Source organism: Salvelinus alpinus, chromosome 33 (genome assembly GCF_045679555.1).
Source record: "Salvelinus alpinus chromosome 33, SLU_Salpinus.1, whole genome shotgun sequence".
NCBI classification, from domain to species: Eukaryota; Metazoa; Chordata; class Actinopteri; order Salmoniformes; family Salmonidae; genus Salvelinus; species Salvelinus alpinus.
Genome location: NC_092118.1, coordinates 9692391 through 9708443, shown reverse-complemented (window position 1 = coordinate 9708443; position 16053 = coordinate 9692391). Strand labels below are relative to the sequence as shown.

The 16053-nt window shown below is 47.5% G+C and overlaps 1 protein-coding gene across 1 annotated transcript in view; it reads right to left on the bottom strand.

Annotated features, from left to right (window-relative positions):
• The window catches only part of LOC139563292 (SH3 and multiple ankyrin repeat domains protein 2-like), a 176423-nt gene that overhangs the window by 20698 nt on the left and 139672 nt on the right, over positions 1–16053 (bottom strand). The window contains exons 16-23 of the mRNA XM_071381847.1: positions 15534–15669; positions 15257–15337; positions 15123–15137; positions 6278–6301; positions 4588–4626; positions 4176–4282; positions 3925–4048; positions 818–3380 (exon numbers count right to left, since the gene is read on the bottom strand). Of these exons, the coding sequence (XP_071237948.1) occupies positions 818–3380; positions 3925–4048; positions 4176–4282; positions 4588–4626; positions 6278–6301; positions 15123–15137; positions 15257–15337; positions 15534–15669 (3089 nt within the window). The remainder of the gene's footprint in view (positions 1–817; positions 3381–3924; positions 4049–4175; positions 4283–4587; positions 4627–6277; positions 6302–15122; positions 15138–15256; positions 15338–15533; positions 15670–16053) is intronic.

The window sequence follows — 16053 nt, the reverse complement described above, 5'->3', positions numbered from 1 at the left end:
CTTAGCTTAGTGATGAGCTTTGAGGGCACTATGGTGTTGAATGCTGAGCTGTAGTCAATGAATAGCATTCTCACATAGAATTTATAGCTGATTTAAGATTAAATATTTAACCCAGATACGGTCAACCATGTTATTTTAATTGGCACTTACTCTAGCAATTGTTTTTCTTGAGATGGGAACACCTTTTTTTATGAAGTTGAACATGTACTCCTTATGACAGAATGTTAAAATTAGAAATACAAATTTAATAAAAACGTTCTTACTTATTTACCAAACTACAGTACCCAAAAGGCACTCTATTGGTGGAATGACCCAGTAGCAGGTGTCTTGGGTATCCCCTAACTGCATCATTATGGCTAACTGAGGAAATATACCAGAAAGTGGAATTACTAACGAGAGGATGGGCTAGAGCAAACTTGGTCCAGCACTACACAGCTGATTCAAGTAATCAAAGCTTGATGATGAGTTGGCTATTTCAATCAGCTGAGTAGTAACACCGAAGACATTGAAGACCGATTCTGGAAAACCTTGGGCTAGAGTAGCACGTTACAAAGATGACAGTAGCTAGCTAGGCTTATGTTCCCAAATGACTATTGGTTTGTCTTAGCAACACATCAGCTCATTCTCTCGCTGTTTTAGAGGGAATAATTGATCAACAAATGGATATATAAAAAGAGAAGATATAGACCATCTAATATTCTTAATGCCCGCAGCTTGGCTCTTTGGAGATGAGGGTAGGGGGTTTGTTTAAAGGTCAAAGGTGAGATGTGTCAGCGTAAGTGTTAAAGGTCAAAGGTAAGGTAGATTTATGTGTTACCTAGTTCCAAAGCCGCCCATGGCCCCTGTGGTGGGTGAGTCGAAGGAGTCCCCCGGTTTGGGCCGGTACATCTGTGATAAGATGGAGCTCAACTCGTTGATAACCGTGGCCTTGGGGTCGGACGTGGGTGGGCTCCTTAGCTCCGGGGGCTCGCCCCACAGCTTGGACGACCGATAGGTAGGGGTCCTGGGGAGGTCCGGGGGGGACATGGACCCGGGTGGAGGAGGAGGGACAGGAGGGGGCGCCCCGAAGGAGTCCAGGGATTCCTCTATGAGGACGTCGTGGTAAAGTGCAGTGTTCTTGTTGATGATAGGCTTGTTTTTGGGCTTGGGGGGAACGGGGGGTCGGTCATCGAGGTAAGCCTGGCCATCAGTATAGACCATAGAAGTGTTCTCTAGGGCGCTGTTGTACCCGCCCTCCGACGACAGTATAGAGATGCTGGAAACTGTGGAAATTGTGCTGGTAGTCTCCATATGGGGGTCTCCACTGCTGCGACTGTCTACCTCCTCGATGCCTGAGTCAGTGACACCTTGCTCAAAGCCACCGTCGGGGGGCGGAGGGGGATAGGAGGGTGGGGGCACGCAATTGGACATCCCGCTTCCCCGTCGGAACTGGCCGACAGGGGGCGGGGCGTGGGTGTAGTATGGGGGTGGATTTGGCCCCCTGTCCCCCATACCGTTGCGTCTCTCTTGGTCTCGTTGCTTGAGCAACTCAGCGATGGCCGTTGCCTGGTCCTCAGGGATGTCGATGCTGTTGGCGAACTCCAGCGGCGGCGGCAAGGGCTCGGAGAAGACAAACTCCTCCACCTCCTCGATGTCCACCGAGGCCAGCGGGGGAGGGGGCATGCGGAAGGGCAGCTTGACTGGCTCGTCCACCGACCCCCCAGCCGTGATGCTCTTCCCCCGCGGCACAGGGGGCAGGGGGATGGAACTGTGACTGTTGGTGGGGGGGTTTGGCTGGTTGGGGTCTCTCAGTTCACTGGGGATGCTGTTGTCCTGGGCTGGTGTGTTCTCCTGCCCCCTGTCTTCCCCCTCTGGGCTGTTTTTGGTGTGCACCATCAGCAGCCCGGCAGCTTTCTGCAGTTGTGACGTGTCCACAACGTCGATCTGTATGCTCTTCCCATCCTGCTCCGCCTGCTGCCTCTCCTCCCTTGCTCCATCCGACTCGTATTTCTGCTCCGTCATCTGCCTCTTCAGGCCTACCACTCTGCCTCGCCCCAGGGTTGTCGTGGAGGTAGCGAAGCTTGCCTCGGTGTTGGAGCGGAGCTTGGTATCGATGAAGAGGGGCTGATTGAGGCCAGGTTTGTGGGAGTTGGGAGGGAGGGACTGGGGGCCATCGCTCTTGGGGAGCGGTTGAGGTTGAGAAGGGGGTGGGGCTTGCATTGCCATGGTCGTTTGTGTCTGCTCCTTCATGGCTCTGTCCCGGGCCGCCAGCGCCAGGGCGAGGGGCGAGTTAGGGTCCAGGGCCTTACCTGTGACAGGGTGCAGGTAGTCCCTTCCTCCGTTGGAGCTGTAGGTCTTGGGCGGAGTGGCCGGGAGACTGACGGGGCTGTCCAGGTTGGGGTACTGGCCGGTACGCGAGGTCAGGGGCTCCCTCACCACCTGGGTGGGCTCAGGGGTGTTGAAGTCTGTCACGTTACCCCCACGGTCACCCCCTTCTTGGGACCGCAGCAGGGTGGAGGCCGGCGGGGGAGCCATTATCCTCTGCAGGTGCTCGTCATTGCTGAACATGCCCTCGTCGATAGACTTGGACTGGCATAGGCGCGGGGCCTGGTCTCCCAAGTCCTCATCCCCCATGTCGGTGGAGACGAAGCCGGGCGAGCTCCTCCGCGCCTCCAGCCTCTTCTCCCGGTCCCTCACTGCCCCTGCGATGGCAGCCGCAAAGGGGTTGTTGACAATGGGGTCTTCAGGCCTCAGCCCCCTGCCCCCTGCCCCGGGTGTTAAGGGTGGGTGTTCGGGCGTGGTGGGCTCGATCTCAATACTGCTGCCCTGGCTGCTCTTTCCACTGCTACTGGTGGACGGCTCCTTGACGATGATGGTGGGGATGGGAATGGACGAGAAGGTCCTCTCAGTGGGTGTGGTCGGCATGGAAATGGCGTCTGAGGGCGGGGCACAGCAGGTCTTCTCTGGGCTGTCCTCCACATTGGGCTGCTTGACCAGCATGCCCTTCCTCCTCGCCGGCTTGGCAGGCACGTACAGCGCCTTGTTGCCCACCTCCGAGTACGGGTTCTCGGGCACCGGTGCCCGTCCTCGGCTTCTACTATCGTATTGTTCTGAGCTCTGGCGGTGATAACCTCGCCTTAGCGTCCCTACATCTACCGTGCGGTTGCCAAGGATAGTGGTGTTGGAACATTTTCCAGCGGAGTTGAGGGTGAGGCCCGGTCGGTTGGTGCCTAAGCCCCGTGGCGTGGTGGAGACGGATGGAGAGTTGGAGGAGGAGGGGGGAGACGGGGGGGAGATGGCCGGGGGAGGGGGAATGTCCTCGGACGTGTCGGGCATGGAGAGGCTGCGGGTGAACTTGAGTGGGGGAGGGGTGAGGAGCGTCTTCTCCTCTTCTGTTATACCTGAGAGAGAGAAGTAAAGTGAGAGAATGAGAGATAGAGAGATCTGTCAATTGTACATGTGTGATTCTATTCCATTTCATCTTTCTTATCGAGATACATTTTTTGGATAGTTCACTTAACTCTTTAAATTCTGTAATCAGTTTTAGAAAGTTGCCTATGGGTCAGAGGTGTGAGGATTGCCTTCTATGTTCCAAAATATTATAAAATGATGCTCAAGCTACTGCATATACTGAAGTTACTAGCTACTGAAGCTAGTGCAGTCATAACACACCGACCTGCCTTTGGGCTACTATTGGCTCTGAGTGGCGTGATGAATTGGATGGAACATGGATAGAATTAGTTTCTATGGAATACTTTTGCTTCATCATAGACTGTGGTTTCAGCGTATGGGTAATGGGTTATAATAATGTCGCCTCAGAGCACAATTTGGCAAGTGGATCACTCTAATTTGTTCACATCACACTTAATGAAGCCAGTTACTCTCTGGAAACGGTCATCATAGTGTAGACTAGAGTGGGGCCATACATTAGACACACACACACACCTATGGACTTCTGTCTCCTCATGGTGCCACCCTTGGCAAGTATGCCCAGGAATGCCCCCCCTCTAGGACTGCCTGGCATGGTGGGTGGTACCACTGCCACACCCCCCTGGCGGTCGTACATGGACTGTAAACCAGAGTTGGGTAGGGTTAGAGTTTAACATGTCCACAACACACTAAGTATTGATCAAGACCATGCTTTAGATAGAAATGTCTGCTAAATGGCATATATTATACTGTGTGGAGTAACTCACATTCATGTCAGTAGGCGTGACCAAACAGCGGCTGGAGGGGCGTGGCTTAACGGTGGCCACCTTCATGTCCACGGCATTCTGGGAAGGTGACACCTCGTCCACTTTATCTGCAAAACAAACCCCACCCCCTATGAGTGACAGGGTAAATAGGGCGGGAGTTCTTTAATCCTAAAAATGTCACGGGCCAAATGCGTTCGCAAGCCAGTCATTTTCATGACCCCTTCCTCAGTTTCCAAACTAAATTGAGGCTGAAACAGAGAAAAAATAAACACAATAAAATAAAATAAAAAAACATGTAATTTTGGGAAGAGGCCAGCCTTGGAAGCCGTGCAAGCCTTTAAACTTATATTATGTAATATTTAATTGTATTTGTTTTTGGAAAGCCTCCATGCATTTGGGGATGTTACTGTACTTAGAGTGACTTGAAAACATATCCTCTTCTTCTGACCATCTACACACAGAGGGAAGAGAGTGGAATCAGCCTTAACCTGGACTTAGATTACTAACAACCTCTAACACACACACACACACACACACACACACACACACACACACACACACACACACACACACACACACACACACACACACACACACACACACACACACAGACAGAATCATACACATAGATTCTGAAACTATGGGTGACTTCTTCTATCTGGCCATTTTCTGTGGCATGATGTGTATAGATTCAGTTTCTGATGCCACTTCAGTAAAAACCACTCCAATTTCATCCATATCCCATGCAATCTGTTCTGCTGTGTAGATCCTGCTATATAACATTATTGCCAATCTGTTGCCAACTTTTCCAATCATATGGGATTGAAGCCTACAGATGTATTATAATTCATGTAGCAGGATCAACAAAACAGATGGCATGAACTCCAGTTTTTACAGACCAGTTTTGAGATGTGAAAACCTCTGACAAACTTTGATTTTGGGGTGAACTATCCATTTAATAGTTCATGAGATACCTGAATAAACCAAAGTTCAACATTTCACCTATGTGACATAAGCAATGTTTGAAATACAATACCATGGTATCACGTTATTGAGTCTGATGTCCATTCAGTATGCACAGAGATTAGACTGTAATAAAATCATGCATTCTCATTGGTGCAAACAATTACATTCAATGACAAATCAACTTACTACTTACTGTAAGTTACAGTACTTGTTGTCAGGGTTGGGGTCAATTCCATTTAATTTCCAGTCAATTCCGGAAGTGCACTGATATTCTGAATTGGAATTTCGTTTACTTTTTGAAAAGTCACAGTCGGTATTCACGTAATAATAAGGAATTCCCCTCGACCACGGCCACAAATTGGGGAAAACCAAAATTCTTTCCTATTTTACCCCCATTGTAAAAGAGGCAACTTCAATGTTGATTTTTTTGTATCCCATGACGAATTAGCAAGCAACAGCAAGCTAGCTAAATAGGACAAATTAGCTAGCAACTGCAAGCTAGCTAGCTAAATTGCCATAAATGTTTAATGCTTTTAGACCTGTCCCCAAATTAATATAATTGGTTCAGAGTTGGTTTTGATATTTCAACCTGCGTGTCGTGATCGCGTTTGGTGTGGGGGGACAAAATTAATTTGCGCACGAAGGCGCACGCCGACGTTTGGGCATGGTCTAAGTAGTGAGAACGCTAGAGAGCAGGCAATGTTGAAAAGTAATCTTCAGACATGTTGTACTTTTCTTAAATGTAGTTTTGGAGCAGCCAACAACAAAATTGGTTTGAAATGGGGTAACCTAGGTATCCACAGGTTGTTTCCCCCACAGTCGGACAGGATCGCTAAATTCTATTTAATACCGACTGGGTCTATTGACCGGAATTTGAATGGAACTGACCCCGACACTGCTTGTTGTACTGACCTTATCATGCAAATATTACCAGACAATGACATACTGAGTAGGTATCTTTCTCAGGGGGAAAACACATTTGTAAATGAAACAAACCACTTTGTAAATATAATTTTAAAAAGATTGTTAATGGAGTCAATAAAACCAAGGCATACAAGTCAGTGATTTGTGGGTTAGTGCTCAAGTCATCCATCCAACATACTGTACTTTGTGTGAAACATGCCTACGTAACTTACCACCTTTCTTTTTCCTTAGTGTGGCTTGGGAGGGATAGAGAAAGAGTGCTCTGTATTTGATATGTGTATTTGACCCAGGTCTGATGAAAAGTACACTACATGGCCAAAAGTATGTGGACACCACTTCAAATGAGTGGATTTAGCTATTTCAGCCAAACCCGTTGCTGACAGGTGTATAAAATCGAGCACACAAACATTTGCAGTAGAATGCCATCTTTCCAACAAGTCAGTTTCTGCCTTGCTAGAGCTGCCCCGGTCAACTGTAAGTGCTGTTATTGTGACGTGGAAACGTCTAGGAGCAACAACAGCTCAGCCACGAAGTGGTAGGCCATACAAGCTCACAGAATGGGACCACTGATTGCTGAAGCGCGTAGCGTGTAAAAATTGACTGTCCTCTGTTGGGGGTTACCCTGGGGGTCGGGTGTGGGGCTACACCAATGCCATGATTACTGTATATATGTGATAACCTTTGTATACTTGCAATGCGCAATGATGGAAAAGTACTGGGTAAATGGAGATGTACTGCTTTAGTTCTCAGGCTGAGAACTGCCTGCACCTGCTGAGTCACGCAGCCTCAAGGCCAAGATAGTAGAGTGAGAAACCACAGTCTAGACATGTTTTTCTCATCTTAGATACTTTGTATCTAATCCATTGCAACAATGTTAAGGTATGATTGACGGTAGGTTGTCCACACCAACTAGTATAAGGAGGGATGTCTCCTGTTTCGCCACACAGATCTTTACTATAGACTACTGAGGTATTCTGTATGTGAATCTCTGTCTGCAATTGCATTTCGTTACTAGAGTTTTATACCAAGGTTCCTGTGTCTTGGTCATCTATCCGGAAGACTGATTGTTGAAGGAAACCTACATCACCCCATGCAAAGGACCACCCAACACCTCGCTTGCAACACTCACTACCGAGTTCCAAACTGCCTCTGGAAGCAACGTCAGCACAATTGTTTGTTGGGCGCTTCATGAAATGGGTTTCCATGGCTGAGCAGCCACACACAAGCCTAATATCACCATGCGCAATACCAAGCGTCAGTTGGAGTGGTGCAAAGCCCGTCGTCATTGGACTCTGGAGCAGTGGAAACATTTACTGGAGTGATTAATCACGCTTCACCATCTGGCAGTCCGATGGACGAATCTGGGTTTGGTGGATGCCAGGAGAACGCTACCTACCCGAATGCATAGTGCAAACTGTCAATTATGGTGGAGGAGGAATACTGGTCTGGGGCTGTTTCATGGTTCGGGTTAGGCCCCTTAATTCCAGTAAAGGGAAATCTTAACGCTACTGCATACAATGACATTATAGACGATTCTGTGCTTCCAACTTTGTGGCAACAGTTTAGGGAAGACCCTTTCCTGTTTCAGCATGACAATGCCCCTGTGCACAAAGCGAGGTCCATACAGAAATGGTTTGTCGAGATCGGTGTGAAAGAACTTGACTGGCCTTCACAGAGCCCTGACCTCAACTCCATCAAACACCTTGGGGATGAATTGGAACGCCGACTGCGAGCCATGCCTAATCGACCAACATCAGTGCCCGACCTAACTAATGCTCTTGTGGCTGAATGGAAGCAAGTCCCTGCAGCAATGTTCCAACATCTAGAGGAAAGCCTTCCCAGAAGAATGGAGGCTGTTATAGCAGCAAAGGGGGGACCAACTCCATATTAATGCCCATAATTTTGGAATGAGATGTTTGACGAGCAGGAGTCCACATACTTTTTGTAAATGTATAAGCATGAAAAGCAAAATACCAATTTGTAATGAGCAGCCATATAGATAGAACTTTATGACATTTTCTATCCGATACAGCAAAGAAAAGACGGTATTAAAATAGCAATGAACAGCAAAATTAGTAGTAGAATTCATGCATGTGTCAACTGAGATCAGGGACGTACTGTACAAGTGACATTGGCCTGACACTTTCATTTCAGAAAAATCTCCCTTTCTCTCTTCACGTCTCCTCTTCTCTCTATCTCTATTCCCAGCCTCTCCCCTCTCCCTTCATTTATCTGCTCCCTCTATCTCAATCTCTCTCTTCCTTTCCTCCCACTGTGGTCATTCAGTAGTGTTATTGATGTATTACGTGTTTCCTCCCTTTCACACAGTGTTAATTTCGTCAACAATAACTATGATGAAAAACACTTGTCAACTACCTATTTTTCCTGACAAAAACTATGACAATAACGAGACAAGAAGCCCTGGAAAAAAAACTATAACAAGTTACTTTTCATTTTAGCCGATGAAAATGTGACGAGACCAGAATTCCACGTGAGACTAACGGACATTTAATTTGACATGAAGTTCGTTTTTATCTGTTTTGTCCAATCCCTAAGCATGCATGCATCCATAATATTTCATCCAATCCTCTCATTGACAGAATTGACATCTTTCAGTTGGCCAGTCCGATTGAGCTGATCTGCCTGGCTCTCCCAGTCAATCTTTTGAACTGATGAGAAGCCAGGACACTTGACTTGTAACTACCCTCAACTAGAAACAATGTTTACTCTCTCTCTCTTACTTTCATGTAGGCTATTTTTGCTTTGATCACATCAGAAGCTCTATTTTCCCATGTGCACTGTTATTCATTCATCTGTGCTGCAGCTCTTACGTCACGTTCCCCAAATGCGAGTCGCGGTTGCTTTTTTCCTAAGGGAAAAAACGAATGCTATATGTTGAATATTAGGAGTAGAGTAATATTACTGGTATTTTTGTAAAGCTCAAATTCGCCCCTTTTCAAAGAAACTGCTGTAATTTACCCCCTGGAGAAAAAATCTGAGATGTAAATTGTTTAACCTGTAGCCAAGGCTTTATGGTCTATATCAAGGGGGGGCTAAGTACTGTCTGCCGGGGGCTTCGATCTGGCCCACGAGACATAATATATATATAAAAAAAAAAGATATATATACACACACATACAGTGGGGAGAACAAGTATTTGATACACTGCCGATTTTGCAGGTTTTCCTACTTACAAAGCATGTAGAGGTCTGTAATTTTTATCATAGGTACACTTCAACTGTGAGAGACGGAATCTAAAACAAAAATCCAGAAAATCACATTGTATGATTTTTAAGTAATTAATTTGCATTTTATTGCATGACATAAGTATTTGATACATCAGAAAAGCAGAACTTAATATTTGGTACAGAAACCTTTGTTTGCAATTACAGAGATCATACGTTTCCTGTAGTTCTTGACCAGGTTTGCACACACTGCAGCAGGGATTTTGGCCCACTCCTCCATACAGACCTTCTCCAGATCCTTCAGGTTTCGGGGCTGTCGCTGGGCAATACGGACTTTCAGCTCCCTCCAAAGATATTCTATTGGGTTCAGGTCTGGAGACTGGCTAGGCCACTCCAAGACCTTGAGATGCTTCTTACAGAGCCACTCCTTAGTTGCCCTGGCTGTGTGTTTCGGGTCGTTGTCTTGCTGGAAGACCCAGCCACGACCCATCTTCAATGCTCTTACTGAGGGAAGGAGGTTGTTGGCCAAGATCTCGCGATACATGGCCCCATCCATCCTCCCCTCAATACGGTGCAGTCGTCCTGTCCCCTTTGCAGAAAAGCATCCCCAAAGAATGATGTTTCCACCTCCATGCTTCACGGTTGGGATGGTGTTCTTAGAGTTGTACTCATCCTTCTTCTTCCTCCAAACACGGCGAGTGGAGTTTAGACCAAAAAGCTCTATTTTTGTCTCATCAGACCACATGACCTTCTCCCATTCCTCCTCTGGATCATCCAGATGGTCATTGGCAAACTTCAGACGGGCCTGGACATGCGCTGGCTTGAGCAGGGGGACCTTGCGTGCGCTGCAGGATTTTAATCCATGACGGCGTAGTGTGTTACTAATGGTTTTCTTTGAGACTGTGGTCCCAGCTCTCTTCAGGTCATTGACCAGGTCCTGCCGTGTAGTTCTGGGCTGATCCCTCACCTTCCTCATGATCATTGATGCCCCACGAGGTGAGATCTTGCATGGAGCCCCAGACCGAGGGTGATTGACCGTCAACTTCAACTTCTTCCATTTTCTAATAATTGCGCCAACAGTTGTTGCCTTCTCACCAAGCTGCTTGCCTATTGTCCTGTAGCCCATCCCAGCCTTGTGCAGGTCTACAATTTTATCCCTGATGTCCTTACACAGCTCTCTGGTCTTGGCCATTGTGGAGAGGTTGGAGTCTGTTTGATTGAGTGTGTGGACAGGTGTCTTTTATACAGGTAACGAGTTCAAACAGGTGCAGTTAATACAGGTAATGAGTGGAGAACAGGAGGGCTTCTTAAAGAAAAACTAACAGGTCTGTGAGAGCCGGAATTCTTACTGGTTGGTAGGTGATCAAATACTTATGTCATGCAATAAAATGCAAATAATTTCCTTAAAAATCATACAATGTGATTTTCTGGATTTTTGTTTTAGATTCCGTCTCTCACAGTTGAAGTGTACCTATGATAAAAATTACAGACCTCTACATGCTTTGTAAGTAGGAAAACCTGCAAAATCGGCAGTGTATCAAATACTTGTTCTCCCCACTGTATATATATATATATTTTAACCCTTTTTTCTCCCCAATTTCGTGGCATCCAATTGGTAGTTACAGTCTTGTCCCATCGCTGCAACTCCTGTACGGACTCGGGAGAGGCGAAGGTTGAGAGCTGTGCACCCTCCAAAACACGACCCAGCCAAGCAGCACTGCTTCTTGACACAATGCCCGCTTAACCCAGAAGCCAACTGCACCAATGTGTCGGAGGAAACGCCATACACCTGGCGACTGTGTCAGTATGCATGTGCCCGGCCACCCACAGGAGTCGCTAGAGCGCGATGGGACAAGGAAATCTCAGCCTGCCAAACCCTCTCCTAACCCAGACGACACTGGGCCAATTATGCATGGGTCTCACAGTCACGGCCAGCTGTGACACAGCCTGGGATCGAACCCGGGTCTGTAGTGACACCTCAAGCGCTTTGATGCAGTGCCTTAGACCGCTGCGCCACTCGGGAGGCCCCAGCAAATAGATTTTAACAAACAATTGGTCCCCCCTCCGTTGAATTTCAAAATCCCGATGTGGCCCTCGAGCAAAAGGTTTGCCCACCCCTGGTCTATATGGTTAATTATGAATGGCATTGATTACAATCTGCCACAATATCAATGTTGCCAGCTAAGGTATACAAGTGGATAGTAGAGCTAGTTGGACAATACTATCTGAATGTGCACATTATGGAAGTCAACCCCAGGCTAGGATGGGGGGTTATAAATGACATCCTGTTTCTTTGTTCTGTGGAGAAAAGCTGAGGACAGGGGGAATGAACATCTACCATCTACCTCCCAGCAGAACATCTATGATTTGTCCTTTTCAAATAGATCTATTTCTCTCCCCCTGACTTGCTTTGGGGTTTGTGTTATTGAATAATAACACCAACTGCTAACAGTACCATCTGAAATTCAGTGAAATATATTTTCCATGACAAAAAATATTGTATTTTCAGCTGTTTGAAGCTGGTGTACAAAACCGAAAGTAAAAGACGCAAAAACTAAACTTAAGAACAGGAAGCATAGAAATAGCCAAATTGTTACATATCTACTGCTTCTTAGACTTGCTTTCAAAGCAAATGACAGATATATAAACTCACATTTCTATATTTACATTTACATTTACATTTAAGTCATTTAGCAGACGCTCTTATCCAGAGCGACTTACAAATTGGTGCATTCACCTTATGATATCCAGTGGAACAACCACTTTACAATAGTGCATCTAACTCTTTTAAGGGGGGGGGTTAGAAGGATTACTTTATCCTATCCTAGGTATTCCTTAAAGAGGTGGGGTTTCAGGTGTCTCCGGAAGGTGGTGATTGACTCCGCTGACCTGGCGTCGTGAGGGAGTTTGTTCCACCATTGGGGTGCCAGAGCAGCGAACAGTTTTGACTGGGCTGAGCGGGAACTGTACTTCCTCAGAGGTAGGGAGGCGAGCAGGCCAGAGGTGGATGAACGCAGTGCCCTTGTTTGGGTGTAGGGCCTGATCAGAGCCTGAAGGTACGGAGGTGCCGTTCCCCTCACAGCTCCGTAGGCAAGCACCATGGTCTTGTAGCGGATGCGAGCTTCAACTGGAAGCCAGTGGAGAGAGCGGAGGAGCGGGGTGACGTGAGAGAACTTGGGAAAGTTGAACACCAGACGGGCTGCGGCGTTCTGGATGAGTTGTAGGGGTTTAATGGCACAGGCAGGGAGCCCAGCCAACAGCGAGTTGCAGTAATCCAGACGGGAGATGACAAGTGCCTGGATTAGGACCTGCGCCACTTCCTGCGTGAGGCAGGGTCGTACTCTGCGAATGTTGTAGAGCATGAACCTACAGGAACGGGTCACCGCCTTGATGTTAGTTGAGAACGACAGGGTGTTGTCCAGGATCACGCCAAGGTTCTTAGCACTCTGGGAGGAGGACACAATGGAGTTGTCAACCGTGATGGCGAGATCATGGAACGGGCAGTCCTTCCCCGGGAGGAAGAGCAGCTCCGTCTTGCCGAGGTTCAGCTTGAGGTGGTGATCCGTCATCCACACTGATATGTCTGCCAGACATGCAGAGATGCGATTCACCACCTGGTTATCAGAGGGGGGAAAGGAAAAGATTAATTGTGTGTCGTCTGCATAGCAATGATAGGAGAGACCATGTGAGGATATGACAGAGCCAAGTGACTTGGTGTATAGCGAGAATAGGAGAGGGCCTAGAACAGAGCCCTGGGGGACACCAGTGGTGAGAGCACGTGGTGCGGAGACAGATTCTCGCCACGCCACCTGGTAGGAGCGACCTGTCAGGTAGGACGCAATCCAAGCGTGGGCCGCGCCGGAGATGCCCAGCTCGGAGAGGGTGGAGAGGAGGATCTGATGGTTCACAGTATCAAAGGCAGCCGATAGGTCTAGAAGGATGAGAGCAGAGGAGAGAGAGTTAGCTTTAGCAGTGCGGAGCGCCTCCGTGACACAGAGAAGAGCAGTCTCAGTTGAATGACTAGTCTTGAAACCTGACTGATTTGGATCAAGAAGGTCATTCTGAGAGAGATAGCAGGAGAGCTGGCCAAGGACGGCACGTTCAAGAGTTTTGGAGAGAAAAGAAAGAAGGGATACTGGTCTGTAGTTGTTGACATCGGAGGGATCGAGTGTAGGTTTTTTCAGAAGGGGTGCAACTCTCGCTCTCTTGAAGACGGAAGGGACGTAGCCAGCGGTCAAGGATGAGTTGATGAGCGAGGTGAGGTAAGGGAGAAGGTCTCCGGAAATGGTCTGGAGAAGAGAGGAGGGGATAGGGTCAAGCGGGCAGGTTGTTGGGCGGCCGGCCGTCACAAGACGCAAGATTTCATCTGGAGAGAGAGGGGAGAAAGAGGTCAAAGCACAGGGTAGGGCAGTGTGAGCAGAACCAGCGGTGTCGTTTGACTTAGCAAACGAGGATCGGATGTCGTCGACCTTCTTTTCAAAATGGTTGACGAAGTCATCAGCAGAGAGGGAGGAGGGGGGAGGAGGGGGAGGAGGATTCAGGAGGGAGGAGAAGGTGGCAAAGAGCTTCCTAGGGTTAGAGGCAGATGCTTGGAATTTAGAGTGGTAGAAATTGGCTTTAGCAGCAGAGACAGAAGAGGAGAATGTAGAGAGGAGGGAGTGAAAGGATGCCAGGTCCGCAGGGAGGCGAGTTTTCCTCCATTTCCGCTCGGCTGCCCGGAGCCCTGTTCTGTGAGCTCGCAATGAGTCGTCGAGCCACGGAGCAGGAGGGGAGGACCGAGCCGGCCTGGAGGATAGGGGACATAGAGAGTCAAAGGATGCAGAAAGGGAGGAGAGGAGGGTTGAGGAGGCAGAATCAGGAGATATGAATAACCCCCCAAAAAAAGTTACATATTGCAGCTTTAATAGAAAAAAATATTATGGGACTAAAATGGCTGTGTCTAAAACTACACTGAAATTGTCCCAAATTTAATTAAAACTAACGAAGGATGACATGACAAAAATACATCTTAAAATAGCGGCCAAAATTTACACCACAAGTTTCATCCCCATTGACCCTCTGTTTCTCTCTCTCCCTCTCCCTGTCTTTCCTCCCACTCTTCTCTCTCTCTCCCTGGTTCCCTCCCATTTTCCCTCTCTGTTTCTCACTTTCTCCCTATTCCTTGTATTTGAGCTCTCTCTTCTCTCTCTCTCAATCCTCCTCCTCCTCTTCTTTCTCTGTGTGTCTTTCCCCTAGCTGAGTTAGCAGGGTGGTGCTATACCGTAGCGTGCGTCCCTAGCTGCCCACCAGTTCCTCCTCCTCTCACCAGTGTTCTAAAGCAACCCTTCTCAGAAGCGCTGACTGTTCCCTCTGTCAGAACACATTACCATCACACTGCGCTCCCATTCAACACATGGGCCCTCAAATGAGATCTTAGCCCACCACACATACACCCATACACACGTGCATACACACAGTCACAAACGCAGACACATACTCACACACAACCGTGTCTGTGTTTCTAACTCGAAGACGCTGATGCAACTCTAATGCCATCTTTACAACTAGCCAGATACTCGTTTCCATGGTAGTTAAGCAAAGAAAATGATCTGTGGAGGTATTTTCACAAACGACCGCTCCTCATGCAATGGCGCAGCAAATCACTGTGAGAAATCGGTAATAAATAATAGCAAAAATATGACAATCTAAAATAATACATGGTTAACATAATTAACAGCATGTTTTGGTTTGAACCAATGGGCTTGACACTACAGCTTAGCAGGTTCAAAAGATGAATAAAATGTCAATGAATCAGCATGTTGAATATATTGAATATTAGATGCCCTTCCCACACCAGTAGGCTACATACTGTATGTTCACCTCCACTCCTTACCTTTACTGTCTTCCACTAATGGCAGGTAAATAACAAACCAACAGGGACAGGAGGGAAAGATCGAAAAGAGGGCGTGGTTAAAGAGGCATCGTCTCAGTGACTCCTTTGTGAGAGCCTGTCAGCTTGCTCCTTACCTAGTTCTTCCAGTTCAGAGGTCATAGACTTGGAGCGCATAGACAGGGCGGTTGTGGGGGCTCTCTTTGGCGGTGGGGGGGCTAAGAGAAAGAGAGAGATGGAGAGAGGTAACGAGAGAGAGAGGCAGAGACAGAAACATTTAGTAGGAATTTGGCCTTTATTGACACATTTCAACAGCCAAAATCCATTTAGCGTTTTCGCATGAGTATTGGTTGTTGGGGCAGCATTGTGCTGCTACTGGGGTGGCAAGCATAAAGTGGTGTAGGGGTATAGTACCTTTTTTGCGTGCGGTGTCCTCTGGGTCCATATTCCTGCTGACCGTTACCACTTTGATGATGAGGCTGTTCCCTGCATGACGGATCATGTTGACCACCTGCCTGTGGCCCACCTTCACCACATTCTCCTGGTTGACCTAACAACACACACAACACACACTCTTACAGTACACATATTTATATACCTGTGCTCTAACACACACACACACACACACACACACACACACACACACACACACACACACACACACACACACACACACACACACACACACACACACACACACACACACACACACACATACAACAGTATGACATAAAACAGATATGACCATGTGAATTTGGTCCAGTAACCATGGAAACCTAATCCATTCAGACATTCCAGATCAGAATGTGTGTGAGTGAAACCATGGCAACAGTAATCACAGGCACCACGTTCACTTGTAATGCCAGAGCACAGACCCCATGTGATACTAACACACACAGAGAGAGAGAGATAGAGTGAGAAAAAGAGGTATTTA